This window comes from Vulpes vulpes, chromosome 10 (genome assembly GCF_048418805.1).
Source record: "Vulpes vulpes isolate BD-2025 chromosome 10, VulVul3, whole genome shotgun sequence".
NCBI lineage: Eukaryota > Metazoa > Chordata > Mammalia > Carnivora > Canidae > Vulpes > Vulpes vulpes.
The window spans coordinates 93,483,217-93,506,952 of record NC_132789.1 but is presented as its reverse complement, the minus strand read 5'-3'; the positions used below and the strand labels follow the sequence as shown (position 1 = coordinate 93,506,952).

Sequence of the window (23,736 nt, the reverse complement as noted above, 5' to 3'; positions counted from 1 at the left end):
AATCAACCTGATGGAGTGTTAAGGAAGAGGTGTTGTTTCCCAACCACTTCATGCTGCTCTGACCTGCAGGAGAGAAGCCACACGGTGAGGATAATCCACCACCTCCGAGGCAAGGCATCTGCTGCCAGCCATGTAACTTCCACGCAGATGACAGAAAATTAAAATCCCTGCTCCACACCACCACCTCCACTGTATCCTTTAGCTTCTCCAAATGTCACAGGAGTTGCAAAGGCAACAACTTGCCTCCTCACTCAGAGGGCTCAGAGACATGAGGCCACTGATCATCTTTGGAGAAAGGGCAGGCTTGAAGCTGTGTGCATCAGGCCGGTAACATTGCTCATACTCTGAGAAAAAAACCATTATGTGCAAAACAGCCGACAGTACCTAACGTGCTCCTGAGTGCTAAGACAGAAAACAGTATGTGAATCCAGTTCCCCTTCTCCCCAACCTGCCAGCATTACCTTGGCAGAGGCAGCTCCACTTCCAAGGATCCTTCAGTCCGGTCATTGCTGTGCCCTAGATTCAGCGAGGCTGAAGCACACGCTTCCTCGTCACTGTCTCCAAGAGCGCTATCTGAGCTTTCGTTTCTGGGAATGTCTCCTTCCATCCTGAAGTTGGCCTTCCTGTCAGCATCCCCACAGGGGACATCTGCAGTGCCCGAGAAGCCAGAGTCCTGCTGTGCACACCTGCTTGGAACAGGCGACATCAAAGGTCCTTCTGCATCCTTCAAATACAAATGTCTTGTTTTCTCCAGCATCCTCGCTCCAGTTCCTGCTGCACCGCCATTAGGTGCCAGCGAGTCAGCAGACTGGTCGGGCTGCCCAGTAGCAGCTGCTACCACCTTGGTTTTGATGCCTCTGTCCTCAGCAAAATCCCTCTCAAATTCACCTTCGTCCCTCTCATAAGATTGACTCTGAGGACAGTGGCCATTCTTTTGGAAGCCAGGTGTGAAGAAGCACCTAGAAAGCTGCTGGTCCTGAGGCATGTCAGCGGCCATCCCGGACTTAGCCGGTGGATGGCAAGCTAACTCTGGGTATTGTCTACAGGCCATTAGCCGCTTCTCCATTTTTTGTGTGCGGCTTTCAAAGTCGGACTCCGGGGATACGGAGCTTCCAATCTGGAAAGTGACCTTCTCTAAGGGAGGTTTCTCCCAGGAATGTCTGTCAGGACAAGGCCAGGCTGCTGACCGGTCTGTGAGTTTCTTAGGCATCTCCCCTTTCAACTCCTCACTGACAGCCTGCTGGCTGAGCTTCCCTCCTGCCCCCAGCCCTTCACAGCTAGAGAATCTTGAAGAACCATCTTGTGGTGCCCCTCTCTCACTTTCTTCCTCCCCACAAAATGTGCCCTGAGGTTTCCAAGAGCTGTCCAATGCTGGCTCTTGGAATTCCATGCTGCAGGCTTGAGAACTCTGCTCTGGCCTGGTGGTTCCTTCTTTGTCAGGTTTGGAACACAGGTCTCTGATGTCAGTGCCCTCTGGAGACACACTTAGCCCCTCGGGCCTGGGGCTCCTTCCCTCTGCCATAGTAGGTGGCAGGATAGGAGGAAGGAGAGCAGGCTCACTTCTCACCGTCACGACCACATACTCAGACTCCTCTACCTCTCCCCTCTCCAAGGCTGTGGTGATGTTGCTCCCATTTAACACCTGGTCACCTTCACCATGACTCCCGCTCCAGGTCAGCTGGTTCTCTTGCAGCTCAGAGCAACGGAGAAAGTAGGTCAGGACATAGAGTATACGTTGGACCAAATCCTTCTGCTTCCCCACCACTACGGTGCGAGTCAGCCTCACTGGAGAGCCAATGGCTCCATAAAGATCACCTAGAGAGCAAAACAGACACAAAGATGAAGTCGTCTGGGGCAAGCATGGCATGGATATGGCAGCCTTTATTAGAGAAGAACAAATGATTTATGCTCCCAAATTAGAATTGCTTCTTCACACCCCTAACTGAGGCAAAAAGGTAATTCCTAGTAATGAGCAGGTCTTAGTTTTGCCTCTGTTAATGGAAAGTGTGCCTGGAAAGGCTGAGGCCTATCCCTCTCCGTACATGGGTACAGTGCTAGTGTACACAGTCCCTCTCTGTGCTTGTTATTGTTAGGTCTTCCCATGCAGCTCACAGGGCTGGCTGGCTCCCATTAAAGCCAGGAGTCCCAATATGTGACCAAATCAAATACTTTATGTTAGAAAGTAGAATGATGAAAATTTTTTTCCCAGAAGAATCCCAGGACAATAGGCCTTGGCATAAAATCCAAATTCAGGGATCTCTGATCAGAATTTCAGTGAACCAATTCAAAATACTTAATAAAGTGGCTTGAGAATTCCTTCAAGGTGCACATGTGCGTGCCTGCGCGCACACACACACACACACACCCCAAGTAGAATCCATCTGATCAACACGAAGAAATTACTTAGTCATGAATAATGAATCTGAATATTTTCTATTATTTTACATGAAAATTTTACTGAAGAAAATGTGTCCCATAAGTTATATCCTGACAAGCTGATTAAAAACTACCTAATGAACTACAAAAATTTAACTTAAAGGTGGAAAAAAGTCAAATAAGGGCAAATATGTCAATGAACCCAGCAATCTGGCTTTTCACTGAAAAGTATCTAAGTGCCTATTAAAATTATTGCATTTGATAATCTGCTTATTACATTTGATAAGTTATACATTTGATGCCTTGATAATAAGAATACTGACAATTATAACAAAAAAAAAATTTACTGTGTAGGCAGTGATAAGTGTTTCACTTGGATTTATCTTATTTGTATCTCTGTATAACCAACCCTGAGTTAGAAACTGTTATGGAAATTATCAGAAGGTTGAAATAAATCAAAACTTTAAAAAGATACTAAATAAAGGAAAGGAGGTACATGGGTACAGTTATAAATAAGAACTCAGGAAGTCAGAACTCATCTTAGGAATGCATCTAGAGAGGGGGGAATGCATTTTTATAAGGGCATATACTATATAAAACTAATTAAATCGATAGATTGAGAAGAAAAAGTTATGGGAACCATTAGGAAGTACTTTCCTCTGGGAACTGACAGGAAGTAACTCCTCTGGAGAGCATTCCTTAGTGTATGGGCTACTGGTCCTAACAACATGCAAAGGGCAAGACACAAATGACTTTAAAGGATCCTCTCTGTAAAAAAAAACAAAAACAAAAAAAACCCCACAAACTGCAGGCTAATAAAGCTTTATCTGCGAGGCTTTTGCAACTGACAAATCAAAAATTCTAAAGAAATGCTAGAACAACTACTTCTTGACTGCTCATAGCTGCACCTGTGTCACAGTCATCTTGGGAATCCACGGGGCATGTTTGTCATCAGTCTCAATGCTAATAAAGACGGTAACCAGGGCACCTGGGTAGCTCAATGGTTGAGCCTTTGGCTCAAGTCATGATCCCAGGGTCCTGGGATGGAGTCCTGCATCAGGCTCCCCTCAGGGAGCCTGCTTCTCCCTCTGCCTATGTCATGAGAGACACAGAGAGAGAGGCAGAGATACAGGCAGAGGGAGAAGCAGGCTCCCTGCAGGGAGCCCGATGTGGGGACTCGATCCCGGGGACTCCAGGATCACACCCTGGGCTGAAGGCAGGCGCCAAACCGCTAAGCCACCCAGGGATCCCCAAATATTTTTTAAAAAAGAAAATAACCATTACATATCTGATATTTGGTACCAAAAAACCACAGAGGAAAGGAAGGCCACTCAGAATGACAATATTATTTTTCAGCAATGCATTTAACACTCAGTATTGTACATTTTAATAATAAGTGAAAAAAAGGAAAACTACTGAAAATACAGTTTATAATCATTTAAACAACATAAAATAATGACAGCAATGTGTGTATGGAAACTGTGCCTTTATTCTAGGGTCCAAATTCATAAAATAACAGACCTATATTATTAAAATTAACTGGATCCTGAACTGGAAGACAATTTTTTAAGTAATGGACTGAGAAAGCTACTAATTTTAGAGCAGATTCCTTTGTTTCAATGGGTATAATTTTACAAAATGAAGATGTTTCACAACAGTGCAAACGGACAATGCTACTGAACTTAGAAATGGTTAAGATGGTAAACGGGCTGGGCTTTTGTTAAAAACTACAATTTAAAATATAAATTTAACTTTCAAAAAAGAAAAAATGAGAGGAAAACAAAGGGGATAAAAGGGGTAAAAAGAGTATCTGCAGGTGAAAAAGAGTGGCCAAAGGTAGAGAGTGCACAGAAGCTGGAAGGGTGCTGGGTGCAGGGAGAGGAAAAGGCACCAGCAGGCAGGAGGGAAGGAGCAGGAGGGAGTGGGAAGGAGCGAGAGGAGCGAAGGGAGCGAAGGGAGCAGGAGGAAGCAGAGACCCAGCAGGCTCAGAGAACAGAAAGAGGAGTCCAGAAGGAGGGGAGGACAGAGACAAGGGTTAGAAGGAGAAAGAGAGGAGGTGGGCAGCGGAGAAGTACAAACAGCAGAGAATCTGAGAGAAGCAGAAAGATGTGGAAGAGGTAAGCAGAGCGGTGAGTGTGACGCCTACAGAGGGGACAGAGAGAGAGAAAAAAAAGTCACCTCTTGGGAGACAGTGAAAAGATAGAAACTAGAAAGTGAGAAGCTGAGAATTTAGGAGCACTGTAAAGACAAGATGGTAAGCAGAGAGAGGATGGGAGAGGTGAGGACTACGGAGACAGAAACAGACAGTGGGAGAAAATGAGACAAAAATTTTAAAGGGTCACCTACTCCCAGATGACATTCTAATACATGTCTCTGCTATGAAGTTCCCTCTACATGGTGCTCCCCCCCATCCCACACATGGGAATTTATTGTATCTTTATTATTATTTACTTCAAAGTGTCTTCTAATTTCTCTTGTGAGATATTCTTTGACTTTTGGGTTATTTAAATGGGTTGTTTAATTTCTGAACAGGTGGGAATTTTCTCCCTATCATTTTTTTTTTTTAATTTTTTTTTTATTTTCATTTATGATAGTCACAGGGAGAGAGAGAGAGAGGCAGAGACACAGGCAGAGGGAGAAGCAGGCTCCATGCACCGGGAGCCCGACGTGGGATTCGATCCTGGGTCTCCAGGATCACGCCCTGGGCCAAAGGCAGGCGCCAAACCGCTGCGCCACCCAGGGATCCCCACCTATCATTTTTTTTTAATTTTATTGATTTGTAGCCTAATTTCACTGCATTCTGAAAAATACAATTTAAACTTCAGGAGAAAAGAAAATGAAGAAATTTCAGACATTTTTACTTATATTAAACTAATGATCCCAAATGTTTTTCTGAGGAGAAAAGCAGCTTTTCATTTCCACAAATTCTTGAGGTCATTAGAGTCAAAAAAGAGACCCATATGGAACTCCAAACAGTGGTGAAAGAAAGTGGCTTTCAAACTACGCATACCCACCCCAAGAGACAAATGCATTTATATTGCAGCTTCACTCCCCCTCTGAAATAAACATTTTACATAACACTGTATATGTGTCCCTCTGATATTTTCTATTATACTTGCCCTTTTAAATGCTTTTCTTGACCCAATAAACTGCTTCCACAACCCACCCAAAGCTGGAGACCCGTTTGGAAAGCCCTTGTGTACAGTGCTCAAGTTAGGCAGAGGGGAGGATGGCTGAGCTCCCAGAGAATAAGCCAGTGAGGGTGTGAAAGGGGTTAAGTGCTAGTTGCTTCCAGCTTCTCTCCTCCCCTCCCAGGGAATGCCAGGGAGCCATGCAGGAGTGGGCACAGCAGTGGTACCCATCTTGGCAAGTGCTTGGATAAGCCTTTGAAATAATTCAAGATAAAGTCCTTAGGAGCCTGGATTAAAATTACATCACATCATTGTATATTCCAGGAAGTTTATATTTTCCTGTTTACTGTGACCTAATAAATATTTAATGAAAATAATAATAACTGGAAGTGGCTCCCCTGTCAAATTACTGAAGCAGTTTGATTTTCAGTAATAATGGAAACTCAGCCATCATTTACATTTGGCTTTACATACCTATCATATGACCCTGTGCTAGGGTCTTAGCCCCTCTCACATTGCTCTGTCAACAGCCAGACCTCAGCTGGATTGTCTGGGGGAGGGGAGAATCAGAGACCCTAATGATCCTGGGGCATCTGGGTGACTCAGTCAGTTAAGCCTCCAACTCTTGACATCAGCTCAGGTCATGATCTCAGGGTCCTGAGACTGGGTCCCATTGTCGGGCTTGGAGCTCAGCCAAGAGTCAGCTTGAGATTCTCTCTCTCCCTCTCCTTCTGTCCACCGCTCCCCTCCACCACTCACAAGCACACACAAGGACTCTCTCTTTTTAAATAAATGAAAATCTTAAAAAAAATAATACATGATCTACTACATGACTATGAGCCCAGAGGAAGAGACTTTTCCTTGTTATGCTGAACACAGGGAATTAATGGCTCTCAATCAGTTAAATTTCAAATGAGAAGCATGTCTAATTATAAATATATTTATCTAATTAAATGCAAACTGCTTAATTAGCATTGTTTTTAAATGGATGACCAGGCAGTATGAAAGACCATGTTTCCTTTATATCAAGCCCCCTTCCCTTTGTCACTTAATGATACATTTTTTCAAGACTATTGTTCCATAACAAGAACAACAATGCTCCATCCTCCTCAAAACTGTATAACCTAGAGTGAGGCACCCTCTGAATTTTCTGAACTCAGTACTGACTGGTTGGATTAAATCCATTTTTAATATCCATAAATTCTTTAATTCATTTAACATGTACCTATTATCCCCCTATCTGTGAAACATGTATTCCCTTTCTTACATTCAGGGCACAAGGGCAAGACCTCTTTATTATCTATAATGTGAGGACAATAGTGATAGGTTTGAGATGAGAATCTAATTAAGTAATACATGTAAAAAGTACTAAAAACAATGCCTGGTTCACAGTGTCAGCTTTCATTACTGTTATTATAACATGCTGTTTTCTAAGATTAGAAAATGTCATTTTAACACTTCCTCAAGTATGCTTTCCTTGAACATTTCCTTCAAGTATGCATCCCCTCACTCTGTCTCCTGGTGCCTCTCTAATGTTAGTATTTTCACCAGCAGCATAAAATAAGGAAAGTGCTCTATGTAGAACTAATTCCCACAGCAACCATGTGGGAATATCATTCCATTTTACAGATGAAGAAACTGAGGCACAGAGAGGTTAAGTCACTTGCCCATGGAGACTGGATTTGATCTATGCAATCTGGCTCTGGTTCCCATTCTCTTAAACTTCACACTATACTGTCTCTCATTTACATCCTTCTACATGCTCCTGATTTCTCCTTTGGAGAAATCAGGATGTTTTGAGATTGTCTGAATACAAATCTGTCACCTCCATTAGGCAGCTAGCTTCCTGGAGCTCAGCTGTGTAATGTTAACTCCATATCCCTGGCATCTGGCATAGGATCTGGATCAGAGTAAGCAGCAAGTCTAACTGTCACTCTATATGTTTGATGAGTGAGAGGTCCCAGATTAGACCTCTCTGCACATGAACACAAATATGCCACTTTGATGTCACAAGTCCCCAATTCTATAACCAACTATATCAAAGCTTTAGATTCCTATGTGATGCTTAAGTATGAAGCTGTGAGGAAGCAGATGCCACCAACTCACTGCAAGGAAGCAGTATAAAGACAAGGTTCCTAACAAGTGAAAATTATAAAGGCAGTAAAATTATAGTGCATTACTTTCTTTTTTCCCTATTTTTTTTCCTATCAAGTCCATCCTTGAGAATAGTGGTTCTCAGCCAGGGAGTGTCTTGCTGCCCAAGAACAATGTCTGGAGACATTTTTGACTGTCACAACTCTGGAGTGGGTTTTTCACTGGTGGTTAGTGAACTAGCTAGATATGTTGCTAACCATCCTACAACGCACAAGACAGTCCCCCAATCACCACCACCGCCACGATCCTCGGCCCTACAAAGAATTATCTGGTCCAAACATCAATAATGCCAAGCTTACAAAACCCTACACTAGGGTGAACTGCCACTGTGGTATGGGACAACAGTTTACTCGTATTGTTTAGAAGAGCAGAACAAAGCTGCCAGCAGCAGGAAGGAGACAAAGGTATAGACTTACGACTAGAATCTGTGGGCCAATCTCCTATTGTCTGTCTGCCTAATGACAACTCCGGAAATCGCCGGGATGGAGGGCCAATTTCAGCAAAAAATTTGAGCATTTTCTCCATTCCATCCCACAGAGTCTCTGAATAGTCAAATTAGGTACTAACCCAGCTGTGCCCAGAGAGGATTATATGGATGTGTTTTGGCCAGCGTGTTCACTGACTGAGAGGTGCGTTTCTCTGAGAAGGCTTTAATGGGAGGGTGATCAACAGGCATGACAGTCGGGACCCAGGCCAGGTGGTAGGTTAACACTGCAGTCAGTAAGGCAGCAAAAAACCTTGGAGAAATGGAAGAAAATACAACCAGATGAGTCAATGCAGGAAGAGGCATGTCACATGCAGCACATACACTGGCCATGAAAGTTGCATACAAGGCTCCAGAGATTTAAAGCTTACTGGTTTTTATTGATCTGTTCTATTAGAAGTGTAAACTCCTTAAGAAAGCGCTGGCAGAGCTGGGTTTTTTCCAAAGTGCTGGACATCATGGTAAGCCACACAGGTTCAGCGATCCTTGGAACAGAATATAAGTTCCAGATCGTTCCTCTATAGAAAAGGGAAGAGATACACAAAATTGTCACAAGTATCATCTTGGATAATCTCTATCTAAAGGAATAAAGAAGAAAACAATAATCTGAATCTATGTAGCCCTTAAGGGATTCAAGCAGTAATATAAATCAGGGATAGGCAAACTATGGTCCACAAGCCAAATCTGACCACCATCGTTTTTGCAAATGACACTTTATTGGAATGCTGTCATGCTCACTTGTTTACATATTATCTGTTGCTGCTTTTGCATGATGGCAAAGCTGAGTAGCTGTGACAGAGGCCCCTTATAGAAAAGGTACACTAACCCCCATATAAAATATTCATTTTTAAAGCAATTTATTTCACAATGCCTAGTATCAAAATTTATGGCTGTTCTGATAATAAAGAAATGAAGAAAGAAAGTATATATCAAAAATGTGACCAAAGGCAACTCAACACTCCCAATTTCTAGTTAGTGCTTTAGTTCTCTAAATCAAAGCACTCTATTCATTTCAGATGGAAAAACTATATAAGTGGCTTCTCTTTCATATACTATATACTGAGTTTTTATATGGGCTAACAGAATCAAATTCTTAGAAGTATAAGCTATTAGCGAAACTGGCCAATGTAGCTCTATCACCTTATAGATTCAGAAATACGCTTAGAAAAATTAAATTACTTGAGCAAGACACTGAACAATAAGGTCAGATGAGACTTCAGGTCTCACAACACCTGGTGCCAAGGGCTCTATCACAAGCTTCATGACTCACAAGTGTTTTTCCAAAAAGCACAATAACTCAGCTTAGGATCTCCACTACAGAACACATCCACTTCAAATAAAGATAGCTGAGACATATCCTGGACTTGACTTTCTAGCCGTGTGCCTAAATAAATTGAGATGCTAGAGATTTCCACCTTGGCCAAAAACATTTGCTGAGTTAGGCAGCAATGACAAGCTACAGTCAAGTCACATGGAACTGGGATTTATTTACTAAAACTCAGGTCTCCAATTGCTAACACTTTACTCTGTGTTAGCCTTACCAAGTGAGGCTCATCCTGGTAGACTGGAAGGTCTATATCCCTGACATATACACTCTCTCCAGCCATGCTTTGGATAGCAGCCCTGATCCCAAGTTTCCACATCTTTAAAATGGGGCTAGTTAATAGTGCTTACTCCTAGGGTTTTGTGAAGATTACATGATATAATGAATAGGCTTGTAAGAGACCCCTAAATATTAGTTTTCTCCATTCATCCTGCTAAAAGACTGGATGACAGGCAGCAGCGTAGATTATGTGGCACTGAGAGACTTAAAACGTTTTGCTCCAGTTGGTCTCGATTTCCACCTTGAGGGAAGGAGCTGCTAAAGTGAGTAATAATTGCCAGCCTCTCAATTCTTCCAAATAATGGTCTCTGTGTATCCCTAGATCCAAGCTGCTGCTGCTGCTACTGCCATTTATAAATTTACCCTATTTTTGCCAGATGCTGTCAATGTACCTAAATTCTCCCAGAGCTTCCATCAGACGGCTGACATAGAACTGGACACGGAGACTTGATTCTGCTATCTTCCTGCAGGAGATCATGGCCTTCATGGAAGAGAAAACAAACCGAATTACTCTCGGAGAAGAAATTGCTTTATAACTGTCTACTACTGAGCTTTTATTAATAAAATAATATAATCAAAACATTCAATGTGGTAATGACGTAAGGCATCAGGAAGCAGTAATCGCCTCTCCAAAAATACTCTAGTATTTGATATCAACATGCCTAAGCATCTATTTCTGTTGCAGATGATTTAACTTCTCTAAAAAAGTGATCTGAAACATAAACCACGCGATGCTACCACCTTAAAGCCCCATAATTACTTCTCTATTTGACACAAGAATTATGTTCTTATTACCTTTTCAATTGCACTCTTCAACCTGTTCATGTGAGATTCAAACAGGGGAAAATGAGAAAAAAAGAAGTCTTGGAAATTCCTTTGTGCGTCTTCTTTCTCACACAGAGAAAAGATGATGCTTATGGCAATTTTCTTCCTCCGAACTATGGCCGGATTAGAACTGCAGGTTTCTTCAGCCAGGCTGAATGTCTCATCAGTAGACCTGAAGGAAAAATAAGTTTGAAAAGTTGCCATGCATCAACAAATCACATCGAGGATAAACTGTAATGCCAGGGGATGACATTCAGAAAGTGAATCCAGAGCACTCAGAGTCTTAACCAAGAGTCTGTCTGCTTCCAATTCATTCTCTTCTCTAATTCTCTGTCATGAAAAATGAAAACATCAGCTTACCACACGGTATTTTCCAACATGAAAAGAAATTTAAATAAAACCTAAAAGTAACTTTAAATGTCCTCCTGTTAGACTCTTAGTCTTTTTCCCTTGGATTATTTTACATCAGACTGGTAGTATTTAGGAATTGGGGGGAGACACATCTGGTCACTCAAAACACAGGCCCTTTGTTTTGGTTAATAGATACCAATAGATAGGAACATTTCACGGGAAATGCTCCTGTGGTATTATTATTGTTTAACCAATGCATCATGTTTGGAAATTTATTGGTGGTTGAGGCTTACTTTCCCAAGGCTATTAAAACCATTAGATGAAGTAACTCCAGTAAATGCTCAGATTAAGCCATGCAATCGATTAAGCTCTCTGGGAAATCGCCCAAGTAAAAAGACCTATCTCTTGTCTGGGTAGTCAAATTCTCAAAAAAAACCTTAAGATTCTTTTGAGAGATTCTGTTTCTATGATAAGAGAATCATGAAGTCAATAAATTAGGAGTATATACTCAATTTGTCTTAAGGGGTAAGACTCACAAATACAGCCTAACCCTGTCTCTTACTTAACTATCCTGAAAAACCAGGGTTGACTATCATATAGCTACTAATAGCAAAAGTGAAAATAATTTTTTTCTACAAAGATACCAAAAGCTAAGTGCATAATATATTATACATGAGCACCTTGCCTGGCACACAGCAGGTATGCAATGAACTTTCTCTCTCACCAACTTTCACCATTTAGTCTCATATCTCTGCCAAATATGGGATGATACTACTTCCTGTTTTCTTTACCACAAATTACAACAAAACAGTTACTTATGTTTGGCAGGATTCAAGGCAGTTGGCCTCCACATTCTTGATCTTAAACTTATTTGGTGCTCTACTCACAGCCTATAATGTTCCTGTGATTTCAAACATAACCATATCTTTGAAAACATGCTTACATCAGAAGTTTTATGGTAAGAAAAGCCACTTTACTTTTAAAGGAAAGGAGATAGACATCTTGTTCTAAACTCAGAAAGGATACGCTATTGTTTCTCTCAACTTCAAGCAAGATCCCAGAGATGCAGATGTGGTTGATAAATCAGTAATAGGCTCCCACTAACAGAAACACCACTGGCAAGACACGTTCTCCAGGTGCTGTTGTAAATGCTGTGCATCATAATAAACCATCAACTGTTTTCTCTGGAAAATCCCTAGATCTGAATCATCTGATCATCAGAAAAAAAAAAAAAATCTTGAGCCTCTCTTAGAATTTTACTTAATTTCATACAGTGAAAAGTCTTCTTTTCCAAAGTACCTGTAACTATAACTGTTTTTTGCACCAGTTTATTTCTATTTTACATAGGGAAGTTCTGAGCTTATATATGGGCAACTCTTTCTTGCAACCCTTCCTTTTTTGTCTGGCATCTCCAATTTTTCTTCTTTTTCAAAAGTAAAATGACCATTTCAGTCCATTCATCGTCAGTCAATGTGGTCCTTAAATAACGAAATTGTAATAAACACTTAACCCAATGCAGGTTTATGCATCATCTTCATCTCTACCTTATAAACAATAGCCAAGTCTGTCTTAAGTCTTAACATAGCAGAGAGTGCCACCTACTGCATTTCAGAAAAATTTCCATACCTACAACAGCATGTGGATAGCTCTTCCTTGCTTCGCTGTACCTCTATTGAATTCTTTTTTTTTTTTTTAATTTTTATTTATTTATGATAGTCACAGAGAGAGAGAGAGAGGCAGAGACACAGGCAGAGGGAGAAGCAGGCCCCATGCACCGGGAGCCCGACGTGGGATTCGATCCCGGGTCTCCAGGATCGCGCCCTGGGCCAAAGGCAGGCGCCAAACCGCTGCGCCACCCAGGGATCCCCCTCTATTGAATTCTAAAGCAATTGAGTTTCATTCTGGACTCCTGGATCAACCACTCAACTGGAATAAATCAGTTCACATGGTACTATAACCGTTTTAAAGATGATTCCACAAAAAAAAATGATTCCACAATGAAAGAACATTTCAGAATATTTCTAAACGTTTGAGTATACACCCAAATAACTTCATCATCTCTTCACTCTCAAGTCACCACATAAGGTACACAGGCCTTTTTGCAAATGTGGAAACTGAGGCAGAGTGATTCCTCAACTTGCTTCAGGAACAGAAACTCTCTTAAGTGACAATGTGGAAGCTATAACCCAGGGTTTCTGTCTTCTAAGCTAGGCTCATTTCCTGGACGTTGGAAATGAGCAAAGACTGCCCCGTGTCCGATCCATCTGCTGGTGTTCAGATGCATCAGGTGTATCCTGCCAGCTGAAGCACCAAGAGGAAATGGCTGGGAGCAATGGCATCAGCTTCTGGGACTGCAAGCCAAGGGAAGACCAGTGCCATGCACTTAGGTTTTCTCCTTACAAAAAAATCAAATAGAATTTTCTTGACACTCATGAATAAGCCTTTATAATATATATATAAATATATATATAATTTCTATTTCAAGATCATAAATAAAGCAGAAACTATGATTATCTAAGTACATCTCAAGGATCTATAATTACTATCAGGACTGCCTGGTCTAATTGTTTTTGTCAGCTCTGAACTTCATCTGAATCTATGTATTACACTGGGGCATACAAAATTGCCATTTTTGTGGGTCAGAAAACAAACATGCAGCAATTTTATATGGTTGCTTCAACTTCTTCAAATCAAAAGCCCTTCTGGGTATTTAATACCTTGGTCCTTTAGGGTTTCCGTCGCCTCACTAAGGGATGAAATCTATGCTGTTTCTCTTCTATTACAGGCAATACCTCCCCACCAGCTGGTAAACGCCCAACCCTGACTCCCCATCCGGTAACCAAAAGGTACCACTCACCACAGCAGGGGGCGTGGACACATGAGTATCCAGTGCAGAACCAATTGTTAAGGATTGTGAAATCATCCTTTTTACTTTTAACTCTTAGAAAGTTTTTGATTACTGTGAATTTTCTCTCAAAGCCAGAGGCAATTATATTTTTCTTACCCACTGTTCTCCTGTCTAGCATAAGAAACTAGTCTTCCTGGGATGCCCGGGTGGCTCAGTGGTTGAGTATCTGCCTTTGACTCAGGGTGTGATCCTGAGGTCCTGGGATTGAGTCCCACGTCAGGTTCCCTTTGGGGAGCCTGCTTCTCCCTCTGCCTGTGTCTCTCATGAGTAAATAAATAAAATCTGAAAAAAAAAAAAAAAAAAGAAAGAAAGAAAGAAAAGAAAAAAAAGACACTAATCTTCCTACCTACATACCTGCCAAAAGTAAAAGAGCAACAGCAACATCTTTAAACGAAAGGATCTTCACAGCATAGTAATCAATTCAAACTGTCAACCGCACTTACATTCTGTGTGTGCCAACTTCACAGGCATAAGACCCCACTCACACAGCACCCTGTTCCAGATAAGCCCCAGTCTTGATTTAATGTTTTGTGGCTGCCATCTTAAATTCTTAGTAATTTTATCTTTGAGCCTGTATTCTGTAAGTTAAGTCTGATAGGACAATGAACCATGTGAGTAAGCAAAGACACCAGGATGCAGAGCACACAGTGAGCTCAGGCCTAAGGGCATGCAACCGAGACACTGAGCAACTGGCTGGGCAGTCAGGCACACACCCATGTATCTGAAAAATCCAGGGTGCCAGGAGGCCCCAAGGTGGCAAGGCTGGGACCTGAGTCCAGACTGGTGGCTGTGACAGCAGCAGCAAAAGCAGCAGCAATCACAGCCATAGGACAGAAGAAAGACGCGGCGGGTAATGCCATGACCCAGGGTACAAGGTCAGCTTACCCATCCATCACTGGAACACGTACCTAGAGAGTCTGCACAAATATTTAACTCTCTGACCCAAGCCCCAAGATGGTAAATTAACACAAAGAGCCTACAGTGGATATTGCAATAAAGCATATCCAGGAATAATGAGAATTCTTCAGTTTATCATCTCCGGTTTTGAAAACTACTGCAACACTACAAAGTAAGTATCTATAGGCAGAGAAACAAATTGAATGTAATGATTGTTGCACTGGACAGAAAAAACTATTACTTTCATATGAAGCTTCAGATAAACAAAAGGAAGCCCATTTTAAAATTAATTTTCCTTGTAATTGAAGATGCAGTGATAAAATGCAAATACAGGCATTTTGAATTATATACAACTCATGAAAACACTCAGTTTCTTGTAAGACCTCCATGAGTTACAGAAAATGTCAGAGGAGACATTAAAATAACTTTGTATAAATTTACATTTAAAATTAAAATCAGTCTTACACAAAATGGATTTGTATGAAGAATTAAATCTCTTTAGAAAAACTGTTCCACAGGAATCATCAGATCTAGATGTGCTGAAATTTGTATTTTGAAAGTTTATCAGAAACTTAATCCAATGTTTTTATAACTCATAAAGTTCCAGTAACAGTTACATCAGCAGAAAGATCTTTCTCAAAATAAAAAATTGTCAAGAATTATTTGCCATCTGGCAATTGCCAAGAGTGATTAATGCTGCTTTCAATTATACCAATGAAAGCAAAGTTGTTAAAAAGTATAAATTTTGATAACCTAACAAATGATGATAGAAAAGTGAGCCAGAAAAGTCTTACGATGAATGAAGATATAGCATTTTTTGTATTATGTAAAATTATGATACCAAAATATTATTTCTTGCAATTTATTAATGTTTTATTCATATTTCACTATTATCCCTATTACATTTTGTAAGTAAGATATTTTTAAAGAAAAAGCTTTACATTTTAGTACGTTTTTTTTCTATTTTTTTTATTTTTTTTTCATTTTAGTACGTTTAATAGCACTTTCCCCCACTTTTTGAACAAAAGGGCTTTGCATTTTCATTTTTGAACCAAAGATACTTTAGGTATAAGTACAGCAGAGATTCATTATTAGTTCCCAAAGTGAGATTTCAAGTCAAGTTTTGAAGAATTTTCAGAGGAGTTGGATAATGCTATTCAACTTTGGACTTAAGTATGAAGGGATGGAAAAACATTTTTAGTAAAGAGATGTCCAAAGGGGAATGACTTCTACAACCCATCTTCTCTTCAATCACAGAGGCTGTTGTAATGACAGTGAAGATGGTGGGATGCCTTCTGACAACTGCAGTGATGGCAATGACAATGATGGCACTAATAATTATAAATAAGTCACACTGGCCAATATTTTCTTTACTGTATCTTGTCCTAGCTTGGCTTGACTTGTTGTATTTAACTTTCCCAATACCACTGTGAGGCTTGTACTAGTACATAATGCAGATGAGGAAGCAACACTCTGAATGCAGATTAATGTGTAGTTACATACACCCAGGGAGTCGCAGAGCTAGGACATGGCCTCACACCAAATCCCAAGCTCTTAACCATTCCACTCAAAGCCAACCAACCACAAAGCAGTTCCTCAGTGAGTGAAGCAGCTTTATTTTTTCTCTTTGTTGAGCTTGCTAGGATTGTGAGAACAACAGAAGAGAGGCAAGCAGCCTGACATGTGCTCTACACCTGTCCAGACCCTCATCCCTCAGCTTGTCATTTAAGCACCATCTCTCCCATGAAGGGCTCTCCAATTCCCCAGTCTGACCACCAGTAAGTGTCTTCTCCCTCCTCTGAGTCCCAAAGCACTTTATGCCGCACTCAAGGCATTTATAGTTTAACATCTTTATGCCATTATTTATGTGTATATGGTCTTCCTCACTAGTCAATAAACTATACTAATAGTCCACATATGCAGATGTGTATCTGAATAATCTTTACACCCTCACAGATTATCCACGTGGTGATTACTAGCCGACTCACTGACTCCAACAATTTACACGTGAACTTTTCATAGGTATGACCTATGTTAATTCCCTTTCAAGGTTTTGGGTTGTAGGGAGAAGGGGGTGGAAGCTACTGAGGTAACATCATAAAATGAGCCAAAAATGTATATTTTGCAAAACAACTAAACTTTAGATCTAAAAATTCAACTGCGTTGAAGGTAAAATATACCTCAATGCCAACTTTATAATCAGATTCATGACCATTTTAAGAATTTAAGTTTTATGAAAAGAGTATGTCACAATCCTTTAGTTCATACATTTTCAAAGACTACACCTGCGTCACACTAAGCCAAGAAGAGATTTACTCCATCCCCCCTAACTCACGAGAGCGACACCTGGAAGGGAGCCAATTCAGAGAGAGTATACTCATTTTAAATTAACACCAAATCTAGCTTGTACATGGCACAATGATGTTTCCCACTGTCTTTCAAACCAAATTATTTTATAGCTTTAATACTTATTCTTTAAAAAAAAAAAAAAAAAAAACTTCTTAGACATTTTCAGCCTAAGCTGAGGCTAATCCAGGAGTTTTAGTTCTTTTTTCCATTGACAACAGGTGACTACCACCAGTTTGTTCAAGCTGTCTACAACCAGTACCTTTCTCAGTAAGAACGAACTTAAAACTTACCTCCTTGGAATGATGCCATTTTCCAAACTTGTTGTCTGACTTCGGAGCCAGCGGCGCTGGTAACTGCTGGAAGAGGATGTAGAGGAGCTTGGAGATGGAAAAGGTGTAATCAAAAGGCTGCTCAGTGAGGCTGTGAGGAAGAAAATTTGAAAGTTGAAAGTTGAGGGAAATGAATCCTCACGTGCCTACACAGGCTCAAACAGAAATACAGGCCAAGTGACCTAAATTTTCAGGTTCTACCAGTCATATCCAGCAGGGGGAGCCTATAACTTCTGTCTTACTTCTGTACTGCACAGAAGACAGCCTTTAAAAAGGAAAATAAAATCTAAAAATAGGGATTACCAGCATACCAAATACATCAATTATCAGGCCCTACAATACAAAGCAAACATAATTATTACTCACCCAGAATGTATAATGCAAGTATCTGATAAAATGGTCCACATTAATTTATATTCCTACCTGTAACTAACGTCATACATAATGTTTATTTACATGTATCTCTCTCCTCTTAACTACTTTTTCACTCCTTTTTTTTTACCTTTTTTTTTTTTTTTACTTTTTCACTCCTATTTTGAGGTGAAATTTAGGCAAGTAAGTGGTTCCTCCACAGAGTATCCTCTCTCTCATCTCCTATCTCCAAATATACAATACTTGCCCTCTTTCCCTCCAGCAACCAGCTCTCCCACCAACCCATCACCATTCCCTTGGCTGTGAAAAAAGCAATGTCTAGTCATACATATAAATGTATGTATGTATGTATGTATGTATATATATATATATATACACACACACACACATTTATATATGCAAATAAGTAATCCAAGCAGAAAATATATTTTAAAAATATATATCTTTTTTTTAAAAAAAATAGGTTTTCTGTTTGGATTACTTATTTGCCTCTGGGTCTCTCTCTGCTTCTTTTTGCTATATGGTTTTATATGCCTACACTTGCGCTCCCAGTGTGAGCTGACAGGCCAGCCCAGACTTCTCCAATAGGCAGGGAGGGACTCGGTCCCTTTCAGGGTAGGGAAAGGGATTCTTAGAAATAAGAGCTGCTTGATGGGTGTCTACTAGTTTGGAAGAATGAACAAAGGAAATAGACTTTCTTCCTTTTACTTTCCTCAAGCTAAGGAACTAGTAGACGCTGAAATGTCACTCAGGCTAGTGGAAAAGGAAATAATGTGTTACTGAAAGCTGTTCAAGATTTTCAGAAGCAGATCACAGGACAAAGGTAATTTATTTCAGCACACATACTATGCTTATGGATATCACTTGATAAAGGCATTTCTTCATATAGAAGAACCATATAGAAGAACTTCATACAGATTTTTATATTTTATAGGCACTTTTTTTTAAATATAGGCACTTTTATAGGCAGATGTCAATAACCTGATTCCCTGATCTGACTTATCTTTTTTTAAAGATTTTATTGATTTATTTTACAGAGACGGGGGCGGGGGGGGGAGAACGAGCCCACGAGCAAACACACCAGAAAGCACAAACAGGGGGAAGAGCAGAGGAAGAGGGAGAAGCAGGCTCCCCAGTAGGGAACCTAATACGGAGCTAGATCCCAGCACACCTGGATCATGACCTGAGCTGAAGGCAGACACTTAACTGACTGAGCCACTCAGGCACCCCTGATTTCTTAAATACTACAAGAGTTACTTGGCTATTAGTCAGTAATCAATAAGCAAATGCTGGAGTATGTGCAATATATGCCAGGTGGGATACAGTGTTGGACAAGACAGACACATATTTCCCTGCATGGAGCTTCAAGTCTACATGAATAGCAGTGAACTTGCCAGGCTACAAAATTATTATTATTATTTTTAAACATTTTATTTATTCATAGAGACACACAAAGAGAGAGAGAGACAGAGGCAGAGACACAGGCAGAGGGAGAAGCAGCTCCATGCGGGGAGCCTGACGTGGGACTCGATCCAGGGTCTCTAGGATCACGCCCCAGGCTGCAGGCGGCGCTAAACCACTGTGCCAGTGGGGCTGCCGGCCAGGCTACAAAATTAGATGTAAAATGGCTCAAGGGTCTTTCCACAACAGAAGTATATGAGATGCTTTTTTTCTAATCTATCAGTGTTTGTAACATTTGTTTTGCAGATCTAAGTCATTTTTGTATCCCTGGTATCCAGGACAGCTCTCTGGATAATTTATTAAAGCAATTAACAAATACTTAGTGAATGTATGGCACTTCACTAAAGTATCATCCAGATGTGACAGGTTGTCTCCATTCTGACCTGGTTTAACCCGTGAGGCTGGTCTTAAATCTCTAAAATCAAACCCATATTTGAAATATCAGTGGTGGGTAATTTTATTGACAGCTTTGAAGAGAGAAGGAGAGAGTTTTTCCACAAAACCACACAAAATTACTTAATTAAAAAAAAATCCCAAGTAGATATTTGTGTCCCACCCCCACGTTCTAAAAGTCCCCTATAAAATACACAAGCTCTTTATTCCATATTCCTAAATCTTTAGGGTCTCGTCTCTCTTCCAATCTTATGCTGATCAAATTAACTTCTTGGCAGGTAGAGGACAAGGCTGAGAGGTAACACTTGTGTTATAAACCTTTTTCTCCCTGCCATAGAAGCAAGATGGAGATGACTCTGAGGGCCAGATTTATTCTGGAAATTGTATGTTTTGCTGTATAATTCAGTTTGGTAAACTGAGTAAGAGGCCAGGCTCCCAGTTCAAATCCTAGCTCTCCACCCACCAGTTGTAACACCTGGGCAGTTTACTTAACCTCTCACCTTTCTCACTTATAAAATGAGAACAGTAAAATATCCCACCTTACTATTTTTCATGAGAACTGCAATCTGCTAGAAAGTTGTGAATTATTTAGTGAACTGACATAAGCATTTAAAAGAAAACAAGAGGGCAGCCTGGGTGGCTCAGCGGTTTAAGCGCCACCTTCAGCCCAGGGCCTGGTCCTGGAGTCCCGGGATCAAGTCCCACGTCGGGCTCCCTGCGTGAAGCCTGCTTCTCCCCCTGCCTGTGTCTTTGCCTTTCTCTGTGTGTGTCTCATGAATAAATAAATAAAATCTTAGAAGAAAAGAAAAAAAAAAAAAAAGAAAACAAGAGTATATTATAATGCTAATATTAATTAATGAAACTTTTACTTATTATATATGAAGATACTTCATGTATTTGCTACAGGATCATAATATAAAATGCATTAGCATGAATTACAGACAAAAGAAACATCTGAGAAGCACTGAGTTATTTCATAAGGTTCCTGTGAGGATTAAACAAATCAATACACTTAGCCCAGTGCCCCACACAGTAAATGCTGACTATTTACTCCTTCTGATAACTCTTGGAATAGGAAAGCTACAGAAGACATTTCAGAGCACTAAAAGGTTATTAATCCTGATAAGTTAATCATGAAAACAACCTAGGACTTGTAATAGACACTTAAAAGGGAAAAGAAAAAAATAATAAAAATACAGAAAATTCCTTTTCTCATTATAAAATACTGAATAAAAATTTTTAATGTATACAAATGACATATCGAGCTAAAGTGCTGGCTTATCAAATACAAACCAGCATTTCCTTATCAAAAATATCTTAATATTAGTTAATAGGATTTTTACATGAAAGTACTGTGGTATATCACTGTCAATTACATACTCTAGTAAGCAATATAGTTAGTAACTCTCAAATGGAAGAACAAGCTTAATTTTGGCTTCTAACTCATTGCCATTTTCATGAGAAAAGGGTGGATTCAGGTATCTGTTCCATTAATATTTAATGCATCTGATGGTTGGTTAGACTCTCCTGTCTCTTCTGCAGCTTGGACAGACCCTACTCTGTGTATTTGGAAACAATCCCATCACAATAAAAAAATATAAATATGTTAATATAATTAGGCCCCTTATTTCCTCTCTAAGCTCATCTTACACCACTCTCCCCTTACCCCTTATTACAGCGCTCTTTCTATTCCTTACACACAAAGCTCCAAATGTCTTTGCTGTTCCCATGCATACAATGCTCTGAGCTCTAATCTTCATGGAGCCTCTTACCACCCGCAATCCAGCCAGCTGAAAATGTCACCTACTTGGAGAGGCCCCTCCATGAGCATCTCGTATGTTTTGTTTTCCTCAGTGATATGTGTTTACCTACATTTTACTGTCTCTTATCTGCGTTTCCCTTATTGAATATAAACTCCATGAGATCAGGGATCATGTCTATTTGATCAATGTTCTACCCCCAAACCCTACAAAAATGCCTGGCACATAAGATGCTCAAGAAATACTGCTGCATAAAGAGTGAGCAAAGAATTATGTGAAGAACAGTGAAGTCTCTGTCTCAATCGATAATTATGACAAAAACAGAGAATTAGAGAAACAAATTTCTAGAGAATTCCAAGTCTGAATATGTTAAAAGTTTCCTGTGGTCAAAGCTGTATACACTGCATTTAGATTTTCTTTTTTCTTCTACCTCCATTAAAAAAAATTTTTGTTGTTTGTTTTTTGTTTTGTGGGGATGGTAGTAGTGGGTAGCAGTGGTGTAGTGATGTTTATATCTGTTTGACACAGAGGGTACCATCTCCAAAAGACAGTAATGATCTTTTTTACTATAACACTGACAGTACTTTTCTTAAGAGTTTTTGCTTATCTAAACACTTGACAAGTATAAGGTTCCTTAAAGTTTAGCAGCTATATTTCTCATCACAACAGAACAAAAGCATTTAAAAAGGTCAATTAGGGGTGACTGGGTGGCTCAGTCTGTTAAGCATCTGCCTTTGGCTCGTTGTGATCCCAGGACCTCTGGGATCGAGCCCCACGTTGGCTCCCTGCTCAGTGGGGAATCTGCTTCTCCCTCTTCCCCCACTCGTGTTCTCTCTCTTTTGCTATCAATCGCTCTCTCAAATAAATAAAATCTTTTAAAATAAATAAATAGGTCAATTAATAGAGCTGTAATTATTGTCTGATAGGAAGATGCCATTTTTAATAAAGCCAATATATTAATAGGCAAGTCACATTTTAGTCAATATGTTGTAGTTACCAGATCACAGAATGATTTTAAGACTTAAAGGGTCCTCAAAAGCATCCCAGGGACTTCAAGTTTTAATAAAATTCCTACAAAGTCCCCTCAATGAAAAGACAAAAAGAGAATGTCCTCACCATCATGATTTCAAAATACCTTAATTTTTTAAAAATAGACTTTTTAGAGCAGTTTTAGGTTCACAGCAAACCTAAGTGGAAGGTACAGATATTTCCCTCCACAGAGCCCCTGTTTTCACATACACAGAGCCTCCCCCCTGATCGACATCACTCACCAGAGTGGTGTACTTGTGACAACTGATGAACATACACTGAAATGTAATTATCAACCAGAGTCCATACCTTACCTTAGGGTTTACCCTTAGGGATGTACTTTTTTTGAGTCTGGACAAATGTATAATGACATGTACCCATTACTATCATATTAATCAAAATGTTTTCAGTCCCTAAAAATCCTCTGTATTCCAGCTATTCATTCCTCCGTGCCCCTGTCCCCAACCCCTGGCAACCACTGATCTTTTTACTAGCTCTAGAGTTTTGCCTTTTCCAGAATATCATACAGTTGAAATTGTGTAAGATGTAGCCTTCTCAGATGGCTTATTTCACTTAGTAAAATGGATTTAAGTTTTCTCCATATCTTTTCTTGGTTAGCTAGCTCATTACCTTTTAGCATTAATTATACTCCACTGAAAACACCTTAAATTTTAATTCCTTACCTAAGACATAAACTCATTCACTGATGCTCAATTCACTGTCTACATTTATTTGCCAACTTATTTAACCTTTCTATGCCTTTTAATCCATAGTCTGCAACTTAAGATTGAAGTGTCTAAAAGACTTTTGGGAAATATAAAAACTCTTTTGGTTCTTTGCCCTTCCATAGAAATAAGTTATTTTGTCTGGCTTTACAAAGGGATTTTAATTGAAATTACACCAAATTTATATTTATTTGTGAAACTTCAGCTCTTTCTCCATTCATTTAGGTCTTCTTTTAATCAAGGTTTAAAATCTCTCCATAAATGTCTATCTTTTTTTTTTTTTTAGAATTTTTCCTAGATCCCTTTACAGTTTGGGTTGCTTTGCATTACTTTTTTACTAATTACTAATAAAAAAGTAATAATTTTTCTTAAACAGGTAATAGGAATGCAAATGTAGAAAGGAAAAGGCTAAAAGAGTCAACAAATTTGTGAAACTGAAGAAGATAAATATCCATTCCAGGAGAATACCAAAGGTCTGACTTGAAATATGGGAATATTATAAAGAAATGAAGAAATTGAGTTCTGTCCAAACTACATTACAGACTGCCAAGTTTATATATAGAAGGCAAGGCAAAGCCCAAAGTAAAGA

At 39.8% G+C, this 23,736-nt stretch overlaps 1 protein-coding gene across 9 annotated transcripts in view; it reads right to left on the bottom strand.

The window, feature by feature from the left end:
* The window catches only part of FNIP2 (folliculin interacting protein 2), a 133,604-nt gene that overhangs the window by 25,034 nt on the left and 84,834 nt on the right, over positions 1-23,736 (bottom strand). For all 9 annotated transcript variants that reach the window (XM_072724935.1, XM_072724931.1, XM_072724934.1 and 6 more), the window contains 6 exons: positions 17,369-17,498; positions 10,544-10,745; positions 10,141-10,229; positions 8,517-8,663; positions 8,229-8,398; positions 462-1,815 (listed from right to left, as the gene is read on the bottom strand). In XM_072724935.1, the coding sequence (XP_072581036.1) occupies positions 462-1,815; positions 8,229-8,398; positions 8,517-8,663; positions 10,141-10,229; positions 10,544-10,745; positions 17,369-17,498 (2,092 nt within the window). The remainder of the gene's footprint in view (positions 1-461; positions 1,816-8,228; positions 8,399-8,516; positions 8,664-10,140; positions 10,230-10,543; positions 10,746-17,368; positions 17,499-23,736) is intronic.